Source organism: Macaca fascicularis, chromosome 8 (assembly GCF_037993035.2).
Source record: "Macaca fascicularis isolate 582-1 chromosome 8, T2T-MFA8v1.1".
Taxonomy (NCBI): Eukaryota; Metazoa; Chordata; class Mammalia; order Primates; family Cercopithecidae; genus Macaca; species Macaca fascicularis.
The window spans coordinates 133,400,157-133,416,132 of record NC_088382.1 but is presented as its reverse complement, the minus strand read 5'-3'; the positions used below and the strand labels follow the sequence as shown (position 1 = coordinate 133,416,132).

General features: G+C 40.4%; 1 protein-coding gene across 7 annotated transcripts in view; it reads right to left on the bottom strand.

The window, feature by feature from the left end:
• The window catches only part of FAM91A1 (family with sequence similarity 91 member A1), a 49,280-nt gene extending 40,370 nt beyond the window's left edge, over positions 1-8,910 (bottom strand). For 3 of the 7 annotated variants that reach the window (XR_012416632.1, XM_005564034.5, XM_073999404.1), the window contains exons 1-4: positions 8,574-8,910; positions 3,204-3,288; positions 2,066-2,217; positions 41-98 (exon numbers count right to left, since the gene is read on the bottom strand). Coding sequence is in view for 6 of the 7 variants with exons in the window: in XM_005564034.5 (XP_005564091.1) it covers positions 41-98; positions 2,066-2,217; positions 3,204-3,288; positions 8,574-8,645 (367 nt within the window). In the remaining variant the exon portion in view is untranslated. Of the gene's footprint in view, positions 1-40; positions 99-2,065; positions 2,218-3,203; positions 3,289-4,362; positions 4,493-5,379; positions 5,437-7,248; positions 7,367-8,573 lie in introns of all 7 variants that reach the window. The other 4 variants (XM_065519589.2, XM_065519590.2, XM_065519591.2 and 1 more) reach the window with 4 other exon arrangements.
• Positions 8,911-15,976: the final 7,066 nt, after the last annotated feature.

Sequence of the window (15,976 nt, the reverse complement as noted above, 5' to 3'; positions counted from 1 at the left end):
AACCTAAACATTACCTTCTTCAGCACAATTAAATACTTACAGTCAGCAGCAGTAAAATTGGGCAATGAATCATAACTTTTCTCACTGTTCATAATATCCTTTTAAAAAGAAAAAAATTTTTAATTTGAAATCTAAAATGTCCTTAAATAAAAATGTGTATGACTACAATATTATTACAGCCAATAACAATGATTATTACAGGAAGCAGTGAGATCATAGTTTGGCTACCTAGAGCATACATGCCACCCTGTGGCACTTCCCACACATGTTCCCAACCTGGTAATTAAAGGGCAGATTTTCAGGTCTGGGTTTCTTACGAGGCTCTCTACGAATCCCAGACAGCTGCCCCATAACTTCTGCCCTGTGGAAGCTATGTAAGTAATGCCTCTACTAGAGCTCAGGGTTCCAGCCTCTCCATATTTCATACCTGATCCTAGATCCACACCATGAGAGAGAAACAAATAATGTGCCACAGCTCCGTCAACATGCACTACCAATGAAGACTGTAACCACTTAGTGGCCTTTGATCCTATAAGTCCCAATTCATAGAAGACTTAAACTTCGTATCCAGCTTTTTCTACCCCAATCTGTTTCTCCAATAACAAACCCACTGCTTCCTGGGGGCACAAGGCCCATTTTCAACCCAGGAACTATACCCAATGATATAAGAACAGAAACCAGAATGCAGCAACCATGTGGATGTAACTGAAATGAAAGCTGGTAAATGAAACAAAAACTCCACCTATTTTAGCTCCCAAATGTGTGGACTACACTAGAAAAATACAGAGACAGCAGTAACTATTCTACTTCCTGATTAGCTGCCACCTTCATTGTGCTACCCTGGTTCTTCACTAAGGTACCTGCGCTATCGGGCCTCTCGCTTTCCTCTGGTATTTCCTTCAAAAGAGGAACAAGGGATGCATGGGACTGCAGAAGAAGCCCACAAAGGAGGGGCTTTTGTAGATAAGCGAAGGGATCGAACAGCAAAGGACACATCATAAGCGGGGCTAACCTCATGTTACCATAGGTTCCCAACTCCTTTAGTTCTAGGCTCCTCTCTGCTCTTCAAGTGGCTAGTGAGCCCCAAACAGGAGCACTCAAACATAAATAAAAAACAAATGAATACTAAATAAATATTGCCAATCTTTCATAAAGCTCACTTGAAAACAGTATACAACTAGTATTAAAGTTATCCAATACAAGCCTAAAAGCTGTCTTTGGAAAAAGGCTAAAAACTAAAAGTTAATAATTATAGAAAGAGATTAACAGCCAAGACTACTAACATATTTCTCTTTTCTGATACCTGTATTATATAATGTTGGATCTATGTCATCATTTATTTGTTAGACAGTTAGTGAATATGTAAATATATTAATTTTCTTTTTTTTTTTTTTTTTTTTTGAGACAGAGTCTTGCTCTGTTGCCCAGGATGGAGTGCAGTGGTGCTATCTCGGCTCACTGCAACCTCCATCTCCTAGGTTCAAGCGATTCTCCCACCTCAGCCTCCCAAGTAGCTGGGATTACAGGTGCACACCACCACGGCTGGCTAATTTTTGTACTTTTAGTAGAGATGAGGTTTCACCATGTTGGCCAGGTGGTCTTGATCTCCTGACCTTGTAATCCACCCACCTTGGCCTCCCAAAGTGCTGGGATTACAGGCTTGAGCCACTGCACCCGGCCTAAATACATATAATTTTCTCAGAGCCTAATGTTCAATTCTGTCACCCACATTTTCAACCTTAATCATGTTTTAAAAAGCAGTAAAATTTACAGATTCTGCTAATATAAATGACTGATCAGTGCTACAACAGCACAAAGGGTCAACAGCACCTTCAAGAACCAGAATAGAAATAGACACCTTCCCAATGTAAAAACATCAACAAGGATAAGTACTTGTACAGTGTGGCTCAAACAGTTAACTTGCCACCAACAGTCCTTTTTACACTTATAGTTCAGAAAGAGTGTCCACCGCAGATGACAGCTGAAGAGTTGATGAACACCTGAAAAAGTCCCAGACATGTAGTCCCATCCCATTCCCAATGGCTCACCCACACTATAAACTCACCTCCATAATCCCAGTATAATATGAAAATGGTGTTATCCTCAAGCCCTTCACCATAATATCCGATAGATGGTAAGGGTACAGCATGAGATGATCTCGGCTGTACTTTAGCAGTTCCTCATAGTATCTGCGTTCATCTTTCTTGACATGTTTAACTGCACAAAAGGGGGAAATTGTCCAGTTTTTTTTCAGGTTTCTTACAGTTATATATTAACTATAAATACTTTACAAACCAACAGTAATTTAAAAGAAAAGTATGTAAGTTACAAGAGAACAAACAAAACATTCTAAGTTGGAACAAAGAAACAATTATATCACATGAAATAGATTTTAGAGTATAGAAGTCAAATGTATAATAGGGCAGATTAGTAGAGAATAATTCTTGCCAAACGAGAAAACAAGCAGGGAACTACCAGCATGCTCCCCCAAAAGGTACAAAACAGAGGTTTATTGAATTGTATTCTATTACTTTACAAAAGAGCCAAACTGAATGCTAGTTTTCAATGAAGTCAAATCTATTTTTTAAAATTATGTGCTATTTTTTTAGTTTTTAAATGTAAAAAGCCCTTTGACTTTCATGGAAAATGTTCAGGAAAAAAAGCAATGTCAGAAATATTATGCTTAAAATAAGAGTAACAAACAGGAGTGAAAGACTACCAGGGCAACAGAATAGACTAACCAAAATAATCTGATAAACAATTTTTTTTTAGAAAGAAGAAAAAAAAACCATGGAATGAACTATGTTTAAAATGTGTCCCAATTATTATGGAAAGAGTTTTTCACATTATTTGGAAAATTTATGAAGACAACTCAAAGTCAAAAATTACTAAGAACTAGTATACTTTTTATTTTATGGCATATTTTCTTGCTTCAGGCAAAAAGAGGACATTTGAATTAGGATTATTTTATAGATAAAATGAGTCTTTAAACAGTACTCTAAAAATAATTTTTATCAGAATTAGAATGAAAAATCTACTTGCTAATACAAATTGTTGTTAGGTGGAATGCATCAGTGTAGAGTTTCTTAAAGTCCGTACATGGAATAATTTCAGTATTACAAAATGTGTATTGAAAAGAAAGATTTACGAATGTGATAAAGCAATGGTCAGTTCCATCCCAATATAAACATGCCTCTACTTACCTAAGTTATTTCTATATCGTAACTGATTGCGGATACTGTACAGGACAACCTGCTTTTCATATTCTCTCTGTGAATTTCCAAGACTCTAGAAGAAATTTCAGAAAGATTTTAAACAACTTCCAAACTGAACAATAGTAATATTTTTCCCATAGCACTTTAAAACCACGACCCCCAGTTTTATCCTGGCATCTCTAATTTCCAGAATTAAATAAAAAATATTTTCTTAAATATTATTATACTACCTTTCCTGCTACAGTATTCACAGCAAAAATTTAACGTATTTTCAGTCTGCCTTCAAGAGTTTACTAAAATTATCCTAAGTATTTAATATCAAATAAAAACCAGTAGGTGAGTATAACTTCACTTTAGTTAACACAGAGCTAAGTTCTGCTTATAAAGATTTCCTTCCGGACTGCTATGTTAAGTGGACAGATAGATGGTTTCCTGCCCCTACATTTATTTAAATTTAAGAATGGCAACTAAGGACAGATATATCCCTCTTTGCTAATTGTTTGTAACTGAGGGTTATAATTATTAAAGATCAGGATTTCTGGAGAATTTACATTTAAATGTACATAAGATTGTTTCTTAAAAATGCAACGTCCTCTGGCCTCATTAGAAAGCATTCAGACAATTTTAGAATTCTGATCTATTTTTAATAAGCTAAAGTCTTTCTAGTTATGCACTTAGTGTTTTGTTGCAGTGTTCATGAAAGCAAACAAGTTTGCCTGATTATAGTTAACATTATTATTCACTGTGTATTATTCACCGTGTATATGTACTATTCATTGTGAAACCATAAACTTAATATATGACTGCTATCCCCCTTCTAATTTCTAGGTATGGTCTTTCCAACATGCTATAAAGTGAAATTAGACATCTTAGGAAAGTAATGACAGAAAGATCAGAGGATTTAGTTCATCATATTTCTTACTCATAGGTAAGCCAAAACCAAAGAAAGGTCCCTACATCTTTCACTTAAGGCAATCTTCACAATAAGACAGATGAAATTCACATCTAAGTAAACTGACCCATAACTGGACCCATTTGTAGGTAATATTTTAAGAAAAATGGAACATGATGTGTCACATTTTAACTGTACAATTATGTGCGGTTGGCCCTTGGACAACATGGTTTTGAACTGCAAAGGTCCACTTACACTGGGATTTTCTTCCTCCTCTGCCACCCTGAACAGCAAGACCAATACTTCCTGTATTTCCTCCTCCTCAGCCTACTTGATGTGAAGACAAGGATGAAGACCTCCATGATGAGCCATCTCCTCTTAATGACTAGAAAATATTATGATTTTCATAACAGCCTTTTCTTTTCTCTAGCTTATTTTATTACAATAGAGCATATATTAACAATATATACAACATACAAAATATGTGTTCATCAACTGTGTTATGGCTGAGGCTTCCAGTCAACAGTATAGGCTATTAGTAGTTAAGTTTTGGGAAAGTCAAAAGTTATACATGGATTTTCAACTGCACAGGGGTGCAGCACCCCTAACCCCATGTTGTTCAAGGGTGAGCTTTCTTCCTGCATCTAGCTTAGTTTATCACAGGCTAAGCCAGAACTCACAGTAGAACCAGAATGTATGTGCTTATCTTATTTCCATCTGTCTTACCATTATAAGGGGTTAAGAGTAGATCTCATTGTAGAGAAACCACTCTACCATCCTCTTTGTAGCATCAATGCCAGGATCGTTGTACTGACAATATTTAGAGGATTCAAAATAGCACACTTTTAAAGGTTTTCTCTGTCTCTACTGCTAAATGAAAATCTCTTTCTCAGGGAGCACAAATACACATGCATACTCACACAAGCACACAATTTTCCTAAAATCTAACTGGAGGTTTTGCTCTTCTGTTTCAAAATAAGTCTCCTAATACACTACCTATCAAATTTGTAAGCTTTGGCTCTCAGCATTAAGCAATGACTGATCCTGAACGTATCAATTAATACACGAGTGAACACAAATTTCTAAAACCCACATTAAAAGTTGGCTTTATTCTTCACTAGCCAAGTATGTAATATAAATTGCTTTATTCTGAGATTCTTGGGCTCCCCTCCTACTCCTACCCCACATCTCCCCCCCGTTCAAATTTTAAAACACTGTTGCCACTAGAGAAGGTAACTTTTTAAAAGGAAGGAAAAAAAAAAGTCATCTTACCCCGAGACAACTCTAGCCCTGCAGAAATACTGACCAGGTCTGACAAATGAAGCTGGGCTGCATATAAAAGGAACTACATCAGATGAAACTGCGATGTAAGAATAAGACACTAGCTCTAAAGCGCCCATCACAGATTATGCTAAAAGCACAAAGATTTTCTGAAACCTGTGCTCCTACAGACTCCAATCCCAGCATATACATCCCCAAGTACACCCCCGAGCCCTATCAAAAAATTTTTTAAACTGACCCTTCTTGGATGATACAGAATCTTATCACAAGATTTCCCTTAAAATAAAAGGACTATTAATTATTTTGAATAAAGAATACAAGACATTGGTAAACTACAGAAAAATCCTGATATAATGGCCCCATCCACAATTTTTAATATATTTTTTAAAAGTCTATCATGACCCATACCACATTTTTTTAAATGTCCTCTCATCCACATAAAAATGAATTAGCTTAAAATACATTTTTTAAAAATCTAAATCACCTGTCCCCAGCTTACAGAACTGGAAAATGAGTCATTTCCAAAGTAAACCCATCAAAACTTACTGGAAACGACATCAAAGTATCTAAAAATCTATAATGCCAAAAGACAAATTCTTTCCATACAAGGAATATTGCCCAAGTTTAAACTGACTGAGCTTTAGGTGCTCAGCCACAAATACTTACTAAAAGCCAAGTATGTGAGAGGTGCCCAAGGTACAAAAGCAAAGCCAGTATTGTAATCACAAAATGCACCACAGTGGGGTAAGCTCTATGATGGGTGAGGAATACAATGCAATGGTAAGATAGCCTAGTGGCAACCACCACAGATTTAGGTCAGGGAAACCTCCCAGGAGCAGTATCTGAGTGAGAATCAAAATAAGCTATTAATACAAGCAATATAAAGGAGACAGGCAGTAATAAGGTTGGGTTTGCATTTCAGAAGCCTCAACCCCAGAATAGCATGAAGAATGCAGGAGAAAGTCCTATTCTAAGAGCAAGAGACCAAAGAGAAGGCTGATAAAGTAATCTCAGATGGAGCTCAGCCTAGGGAAAGAGTGATTAGGCTAGAGAAGGTCCTTGGAAGTAAACTTGTACAGACGGGTTTTGCAACATCTACAAACAGCCAATCTTATCCTAAGCTAAAATAGCCACTGTTTCAAGTGACCTTAAAAACAAAAACATACTTAATTTCACATTTAGACCTAATTTTAACTGTCTTGTGATTATTTTTAAATAGTCATGACTACGTTTTAGAAACTCTTTTGCCAATACTAATTAAAGTCAAATATTCATGTTGGATATAACCTCATCACTCACCTTTCTTCCAGTATGCTACATTTATTCTGATGAAAAGAGTACAGAAAAAACAGAAACAAAGAAAAGAAGAATTGTTTGTTCTTCTTGTGTCTTTGGATTTGCCACAAAACCCTAAAGTACAAGTGTCCTTTAAAGCCTTTATTCAAGATTAACAAAAGATATTTATTCCTTCAGGTTTAGAGCTTTGTTCTCCCAGTTAAAGATAAAAGCCACACGGGCAGCCACTGACACCCAAGAATTCAAGTTCTTTAAATTTATCTTTCTTGCTTTTTGCTATATTAAAGTGAAAGCATTTTCTTGGCCACATGATGCATGACTAGAACCTTAATATTCACTTCCTGGCACTAAACCCCCAAGGGAGGAAGGAAGGGAGCAAACTAAACTAAACTATAATAATCCTTATACCAGCTTGGCACCGTGGCTCACGCCTGTAATCCCAGCACTTTGGAAGGCCGTGGCGGGCGGATCATGAGGTCAAGATATTTAGACCAGCCTGGCCAACATGGTGAAACCCCGTCTCCACTAAAAATACAAAAATTAGCTGGGCGTGGTGGCGCGCACCTGTAGTACCAGCTACTCAGGAGGCTGAGGCAGGAGAATCGCTTGAACCGGAGATGCAGAGTTTGCAGTGAGCGGAGATCACACCACTGCACTGCAGCCTGGGCAACAGAAGGAGACTCTGTCTCAAAAAAATAATAATAATAATAAATATAAATAAATAAATAATCTTTATATACCATCACCACCACCATTCCAAACTTCCCAAAAATGCCACTGCCGAGCGCCAACAGAAAACTGAATTTCACTCTCGACCACGTATAATGTGAAGGTCAATCTATGACTAGAGCAGCAGTGCCTTATCTGTAGCCCATATCACTACTTTTGTAAGACTTAAAACCATCTGCTATGTTACGTATTTATTCATTTATTTGTTTACGTCTATCTTTCTTTAGTAAAATGTAAGCTCCATGAAGGCAGTCTTTGTCTTGTTGACTGTTGCAAATTGCCTGCACCTAGACCAACACACAGCACCTAGTAGGTGCTCAATAAATATCTATTAAACAACTGAGTAAAACAGACGAAAAAAATCGAGCATTAACTTTCAAAAACCTCATGTTACTGTTGTTGAAACATCTCTGATAAACCCATCTTGTCTGGAGGATAAAGTCCAACAAAACAACGCACACGAGCCCCTTCAAAATCTGGCCCTGACCACTTTCCCAGGCTCATCTGCTACCAACCCCGCGCACTCAAAAAACTTCAACTCCAAACATATCAATCCAAACTCTGGTGATACAGTCACTTGCTACTCATGAGACATGTTCTTTCACTCATCCAAATTTTGTAAAATGACTTTCCCTCCCCACTGGAAAAATCTTTATTCCCTCTTATTTAACTCTTTTTTGTCCTCCAAGGCCCAATTTAAGAGCCTGCCTTACAAATCCTTCCAACTCTCCCAGGATAATTTCTCCCTCCTTTTGCTCTCACATATACTACAATGGAGGTGTGTATGAGCTGCTATCACCCTGTATCATATTCGTTTGTTTCCCATCCCTTTTCCACCATCCTGAAATTCTGGAGGTCAAGGACCGTGTTTAAAATCTCTATCGTAGGTGCCCGGCTGAATGGAGGCTGCTGGCAAAGGCGCCAGTCGAGTCCTGTGGACACCATGCTATCCCATTTAGCAACGGCCCAGTCCTGGCCCTGTGGTCCCACAGCCGTCCCCTCCTCGCCCTGGGCTGAGGGTCTGTCTCCCCAAGACCACGGAGGGGTAAAGGAAGGGAGTCAGCCGGGAGCAGCCCGCTCGGGCCCCACGAGCAAGGCAAGCAGGTGACCGCTGGGCGGGCCGAACCCGTCAGGGGCCCAGTCCCAGGTTCCGGCCGTACCTGTCTCACGTTGGCCGGCAACTTGTTCCAGGGGTAGTTGTGCCGGATGTGGAACTCCACGTCTATGTTCATGATGCCGCGGCCAGGGCCGGCGGCGGGGGCCGCGACCGCGACCCACACTACGCCTCCCGCCTGCCCGCCCGCAGCCTGTCAGCGGAGCGCCGCGGAAGGCCCAGTGCCTCACACTGCAGAAGGCCCAGGCTGCCCCATGGCCTAGGCTCCCGACCGTTCTGTGCGGCCCGGGCCAACAGAACACAACAGCAGCAGCGATGGGGAGGCTGGGTCGCTTGAACAGCTACAAGTTTCTTCCTAGTTTCGGCCCGCCGGAAATGGCTCTGGGCACACGTCACTTCCGCCCGCTGGCGCGCGGCCGGAGGGGCGGGTCGCGGACTGGCCTCTAGCCACGCCCTCCATCACGCCCTCTACAGGCTGCGGGGCGGGGCGACGATGAGGTACCCGGAGGTGCGCGGGTGAGCGCCTCGCGTTACGCCCGCGCGCTTCGTCTCGCGGTGTCAGTCTCTGAATGAACTGAGATAGTCGCTTGGGTTTGCGTTGCCGTTGCTAATGACCCAGTTTCCTCAAATTGTGAAGCCGGAGGCACTGGGGTCGGTTTTCAGAGAAAAGCGACCTGGGAAGCGGGCCGGCAATGGCTGGCTTTACATTGGAGTGCCGTGAGCTCGCGGGGGTTCTCCACAGGCCAGCCCCGAACCCGAGCCAGTGAGACGGGGCGTGGGGGTGCGGGGGACCCGTCCAGGGCCCTGGGGGAAAGAAAGAATCTGTAAGTCAGATCTTGCACCGGGTTGAGCGAGAAGCATGGGCAGTGGGAGAGCAAAGGTCTGGTAAGCCCTCTTCCCTTCCACGGTGTGCTGCGCGCCACTGGGCTCCACTTCTCAAGAAGATACAAATTCTTACAATGCAGAGATTCAGGGAGCTGAAACTTTAAACAGTGGTGCTGACAGGTGGAGGCAGCCCACAGGCAACCAAGGAGACAGAGAGAGACCCTTGCCAACCTTTGTCATGCAGCCTGTCGGTGTCTGCTTTCTTCTGCTCCACACAAATGCCTCCAGTCACTTTTTAAAAGCAGAGATCCAGCATGTCTTAATTTCAGATGTAGTGATAAGGTCTTTGGGAGTAATTTCTTCCAGAAGTTGTTACACTGCCTTAGCAAACCCAGGACCATTATTCCTGGTAGCAACCAGAGACAAGTTCAGTGTTTCTGCAACTGTTTTTCAGTTTTTAACAATGGTTTTAAATAATGTTTTATTATACACTAGGAGATGTATACTTAGAACTTTTTGTAAGATACCTAGCTCACACCTCAACAGCTAGCAAGTCTGATGCTTAGCAGAAACCCCATTATGTCTGATGAAACAAAGATGACAAGTACACACTGCTGTTGTTTAGATGTTTTGGTCTCCTATTATCCAACTATAATAGCCCAAAGATAAATACTTTGAATCTCATGTTTACAGACCCTCATCAGCATAGCAAAAGTTAACTGAACTCTAACCGCGAGACATTTATTCAACAAATATTGATTACCTGCCCGCCATATATTAACCCCTTGACTTGGCAATGGATTGTTATTCCTCACAACCCTGATATTCCTACAACAGTAACCACTGTTACTATCCCAGTTTGATAGAGGAGGAGACTGAGGCTTGGCAGGGCTTCGTGACTTGCTTGCAAGATCACACAGGTAGTACTGACAGAGCAAAACTGGAGCCCAAGGCTATCCTTACTCCAGAGCCATCCTTTCAGTTCCCCAACTCAGGCTCTCACTCTCTGAACTCTTCTACCTCCTGTTCCAATTTAGGCAATGTTCATTCAAAGTCAACAACATAAACGTCCTCTAAAATAACGCTTTACAGTTCTAAATGTGGAAGAACCCATATTCTTCCGAAGTCTAACTTAGTTCTAATGCAATATAAGTAACAATGAAAATTAAAGTCATCTTAGTTTAAAAAATCACTGTAAACTATTATTTTAGCTAATGATAGCAGTTCAGCAGGTGAATGCCTGATAAACTCACTATATTGAGTTTAATGGATGCATTAAAAACTATAAAAGTGGACATGGGATAAGCAGAGGTGAACCTACACCCATTAAATTAATAAGGCAAACAGACCTTTGAAAATGCGACCCTGTAACTAGAAAAGGTTCTCACTCAGCAAGTAGCTGAGAAAAGCAGACACATGAAGGAGGAAATGGGAGTGAGTCAAAGCTATGTGGATGGGAAGAATTCAAATAACAAGCCTTTATGAGTAGGAACCCGTAATGGACTTTGGCTTAATACACAGTCTTATTAAAATACTGATCTGCCTCATTTCCCACCAAGGAACAATCTTTGAGAGGATAGCAGTTCAAAGACCGTAAGTTAACCCACAGGGCTCCATGACCCCCTCTGCTGGGAAGTTCAGAAACAAGACTGCTTCCCCAAGCACCAGAAAGCTGAAAACAGCAGCTCACTGGACTGACTCTACGTGTAACACTCATTACAGCACCTCATCTTTTCATTTAGCAATAATGTCCTTCCCTTACGTCCTTGACTGAGGCTCCTACTAATGTTTACTTTACTAGACCTTTGGCTTTTCAAATTCCGCAGAGTTCAGAAACTGCAGAGTGTTAGAAGCTCCATCCCAGAAGCTGCCATTCGAATTAACACTGGGTTAAAGGAAAAAAAAAAGTGTTCAAAAGCACAAACAAGTACAATGAAATTCAGTGTTATCTGGCTTTACCAGGTCAGATTGAGGAAAACTGTCCAACTAACTTAGGCAATTGGCCCTTTAGAAAGACTATAAAACTATTTCATTCCCAAAATTCCAACAGAAATAATGAGCAGAAACTACCTGAAAATAGAGAGCCATCTAGTGACCCCACTCATAGACTCAAGAATGCCATGCCCTGTGGTAGGAATAATAATAGCCCCCAAAGATGTTCACATCCTAATTCCTAGAACTTGTGAATTTGCCCCTTATATGGTAAAAAGGACTTTGCAGATGCAGTTAAGGATCGTGACATGGGAAGATAATCCTGAATTATCCAAGTGGGTTCAAGGTAATCACGAGGTCCTTATTAGGGGGAGGTAAGGGGTCAGAGTTAGAGAAGGTGATGTGACAGCAGAAGCAGAAATCAGAGTGATGCAGGGCCACAGGCCAAGGAATGTGAACAGCTTCTAGGAGCTGGAAGAAGAAATGGATTCTCCAAAAGGAGCACAGCCCTGCTGAGCCATTTTGAGCTTCTGTTCTCCTGAAATGTAAGATAATAACTGTGTGTGATTTTAAGGCACTAAATTTGTAGTAATTTGTTACATCAGCAATAGGAAATTAATATACTCCCCAACAATAAAATATTCCAACACTCAAATAGCTGGTGCATCAAATGTTATAATTAAAGTCATTGTGATTCAAATGTAAATGCCCTTAGGAGGAACAATTCCTTTTAAGCCTTATTATTTTTTAAGTATACATGAGCTGTCACATCCTTTTCTGAGAGCAAGTTTGAAAGAGATAGAGCTCAGGGATGAAATGAGGCTAGGGAAGCACCTGTAGGGGAGGAAATGGTGTCCAGAAAAAAGAGAGGAAAGGGAGTCACTGTAACATTTTTCTGTTTCACAGTTTTGCCTGAGTCCAACCTTAGTCGTGGGTTTCCATACCATATATGCTTTGCTCTGTTCCATGAACCATTTTATCTCCATGCCAGACGCCTTAGCCTCGCTTGTTCCCACCTCCCAGTTTTTACCCTTCTAATCCCCTCCACCTTGAATGCCTTTCCCCAGACCTTTGCACAGCAGGTTCCTTTCAGTCCACCCGCTGTCACTTAGAGTGACCTTCTCCAACTACCTTGTCCACCCTAGCCACTTCTCCCCCCAACCTCCCTCTAACCTCATTACCGCTGTCATTACCTTGTTAATGTCCTTTATTGCAAGGAATTACTGTCCAACATTATCCTGTTTGGTTCCTTGCCTGTTGTCTGTCTCTGCATGAAAGGAAGGACTTTTTCTTGTTCATCAGTATATCTCTAGGACCTAGAATCATGCATCGTATATAATAAGTGCTCAATAAATACCATTGATTGTATTGAATGAATGAACTAGTTATATGATATCTGAGCTCTGAAGTGCTACTTCTCAGTTAAGCCTTTCCTGACCACCTTATTCAAAATCGTAACATATCTCCAACCATCTGCATCCTCCTCCCCTGCGTTATTTTTCTCCATAAAATGGAGATGGCACTTATTACCATCTAATATAGTCAGTAAATGACTTAATCTTTAAAATTGTCTCTCCCATCAGACAGGAAGCTTCCAAACGATAGGGGCTTTTGCCTGTTTTGTTCTCTGCTGTGTCCTCAGGCTTAGGTCAGCACATAGTAGGCACTCAGTAATATCAAATAAACAATAAATGTTGCATAGGAGCAGATTTTCATAAAAGTCCAGATTTGGGAATTCTCTTGAAACTTTAGAAAGTCCTGCAGCATCGCCATCCTTCATACCAGACAGTGAAGCTGAGAAGAGGCTGCCTCACTTAGGACCCAGGCTTTCCCAAGCGCCATATTCCCCACTACTCCCTACTGTCTCCCTTTCACGGAAGCTGTCAGTTATGCTTTCTTTATTTTGGAGTGAAAAATAATTTTGTAGCCTTGTCTTCGTGGAAAGTAAAGAAAGCTTTTTAGCTAGGCTGGAAAGTTCAGGTATCCATTGTCTCTTGACTCACACACTTCAGAAAGACTAAGACATTTTCAATCCCCCTAAACATGCCCTACAGTTTAATCCCTTTGAATCTCTGCATATAGAATACCAGTTTCTGGAATGCTTATCCCTCCTTCTTTACCTGGAAAACTTTTCATCTGGACACTGAGTAGAATTCTGAAGAATCAAGATGTGAGGACGCAGAGATTGGAAGGGGCAAGAAAATGCAGGGACATTTTTCTTTACACTAAAGAGTTTCTAGGACTTTATTTTGCAATTGATGGAAAACAACTGAAAAACTACAAGCTTGTTTTAGAGAGTCAGAGAGATGCCCTGCCACAGAGCCTTTTGAAAGATTAACATTCTGTATCCATGTATACTATAGAGAACGTTATATTTCTGCCATTTGAAATCAGTTTGTGTTTAGGACGTTTGTGCTCTGAGTTAGTGGAAATGAACATTCCAGTATCAAGCCCCACCACCTCTACACAAACGCCGAACAATTGTAATAGTTAAGGTGACCACCAGGGGCTGATCTCACACAACAATTCTATATTTAAAACCTGCAAATTCCACTTTCCCGTATCTAACTGTTGACTTTAACCCAAGCCATTCCCTCAGGCTTTAAAGTCCATGAAATTCATTTTCTAATTTGTCTAATAATCCTTGTTGTACTTAGGCCCACCCACTGTGAAGTGGTCCAATTGAGGTTTGTACAATCTCAAGGTCACCATTTGTGCCCCTTCGTAGCTCAGGTAGACGGGGTAAGTTGGTCAACTACAAAGCATGATTTATCCTTAATTGAAAATATTGTCACAGTATCCATGACAAGGAGTAAAATCACATTTTTAGTGAATAGGGAGGTATTCCACATTGGTACTCTGTTTTATTTTATTTTTATTATCAATTTATTTATTTTTGAAACAGAGCCTCACCCCGTAGCCCACGCTGGAGTGCAATGGCACAATCTTGGCTCACTGCAACCTCCGCCTCCCAGGTTCAAGTGATTCTCCTGCCTCAGCCTCCCAAGTAGCTGGGATTACAGGCGCCTGCCACCACGCCTGACTAATATTTTGTATTTTTAGTAGATACAGGGTTTCACCATGTTGGCCAGGCTAGTCTCAAACTCCTGACCTCGTGATCTGCCCGCATCAGCCTCCCAAAGTGCTGGAATTACAGGTGTGAGCCCCCGCACCCGGCTCACATCATTTTTTAGAAAAGGTTGGACTAGCTGGAAAAACAGAGGCAAAAGACATAAGATGATGAAGCCCAGTGGAAGTGAATGCCTTCTGGAGAGTTCTCATATTTTTTTACATTTCTTCCTCAAATTAGTTAATGTAAGTATATGGGTAATCTTGAATGGATAAGATACAGAATGAATAACTTGAATGCCAGTTTTTTTAAAGGGTGAAGGTAGTACTAGGAGCATAAGAATTGCCTGAAAAGTTGTTTAAACTACAAATGTCTAGGTCTCAGAGATCAACTGTGTCAGAGTTTCTGGGGTTAAAGTCTAGGTGCTGCATTTTTTTGCTGGGGGGGATTGCAGAAATTTATTAAAATTTGAAGACATTGTTTAATTAGTCTTCTCTGCCATGAGACTCCATCAGGCTGTCTACAAAGACCACTGGGAGGCTGAGGTTCACTTGCGCTCAGGAGTTTGAGACTGTAATGAGCCTCAAAGGGCTCCAGTTCAGGTGACAGAGCGAAACCTTTCCAAGGGATGAGCTGGGTGCTGCATTTTAAAAAAATATCCCCAGGTAATTCCAATGTACAACAAAAGTTGACCACCATTTATCAGGCCTCTTTGGGCCTCAGGTACTCAATAAGCATTTGCTAAAATGAATTTGTAAAATGAGGAGACTGAACAAGGATAACTTCTAATGTCTAATCCTAACTCTACAACTCAGTAATTCCATGATCATATATAATAAGTTTTGCATATGCAAAACAATTACCCAGTCTAAGATTTTAGTGTAAGAAATAAGCAGCCATCTATTCAACATTTATGTAGACCAAGGACATAATTTCTCTACCCCTTGATAACAATCAGGAAAACTGGGAGATAAATAAAGAATTACACACTATTGGACCAATATGGAAATTATCTGAGTATGTGTTACACAGATGGCACTGGGCCACCTTGGATCTTTTTAGCTTATTTGGGTATATTGTTACAATGCCTTGGAACTTGGCTAAAATGAAATTGTTTTTGTTTCCTTCTACATTACACCATTCAAACTTTACACCTTTAGTAACACGTAATCTCTTAACTGTCTAACAAGAAATACAAATTTGTCTACTAGCTTAAACTGTGATTAGGGATTAAGTTCAAGTAGAGTAGGATTGTTTCGTGGCCTCTATAAACAAGATGTGAGTGAGAGATAGGACACTTTCTTGGCTACAACTACAACTAATCCTGGAAAAATATAAATTGGCTATTTCTTGGCCAGGTCTACGTAAGCATTTGTTCTCTCTGAAGAACAGAAATGTTGACTTCTCTTTCTTTTAGATTTAACAAAGTTATTAATTACCACATGTTTTTAGAAATGATATAGCCTTAATGGACAATATTTTATTTCTCTTTTCTTTTTTTTTTAGGGATATAGAAAGCTAGCTGAATTGTGTACCTGGTAAAAGTAGGCCCAGGAAAACAAAAGTCAGAAAAAGATTAATCAAGAAGCCAGAGACATCTATTTGCCTTTGAGAAAATAAGG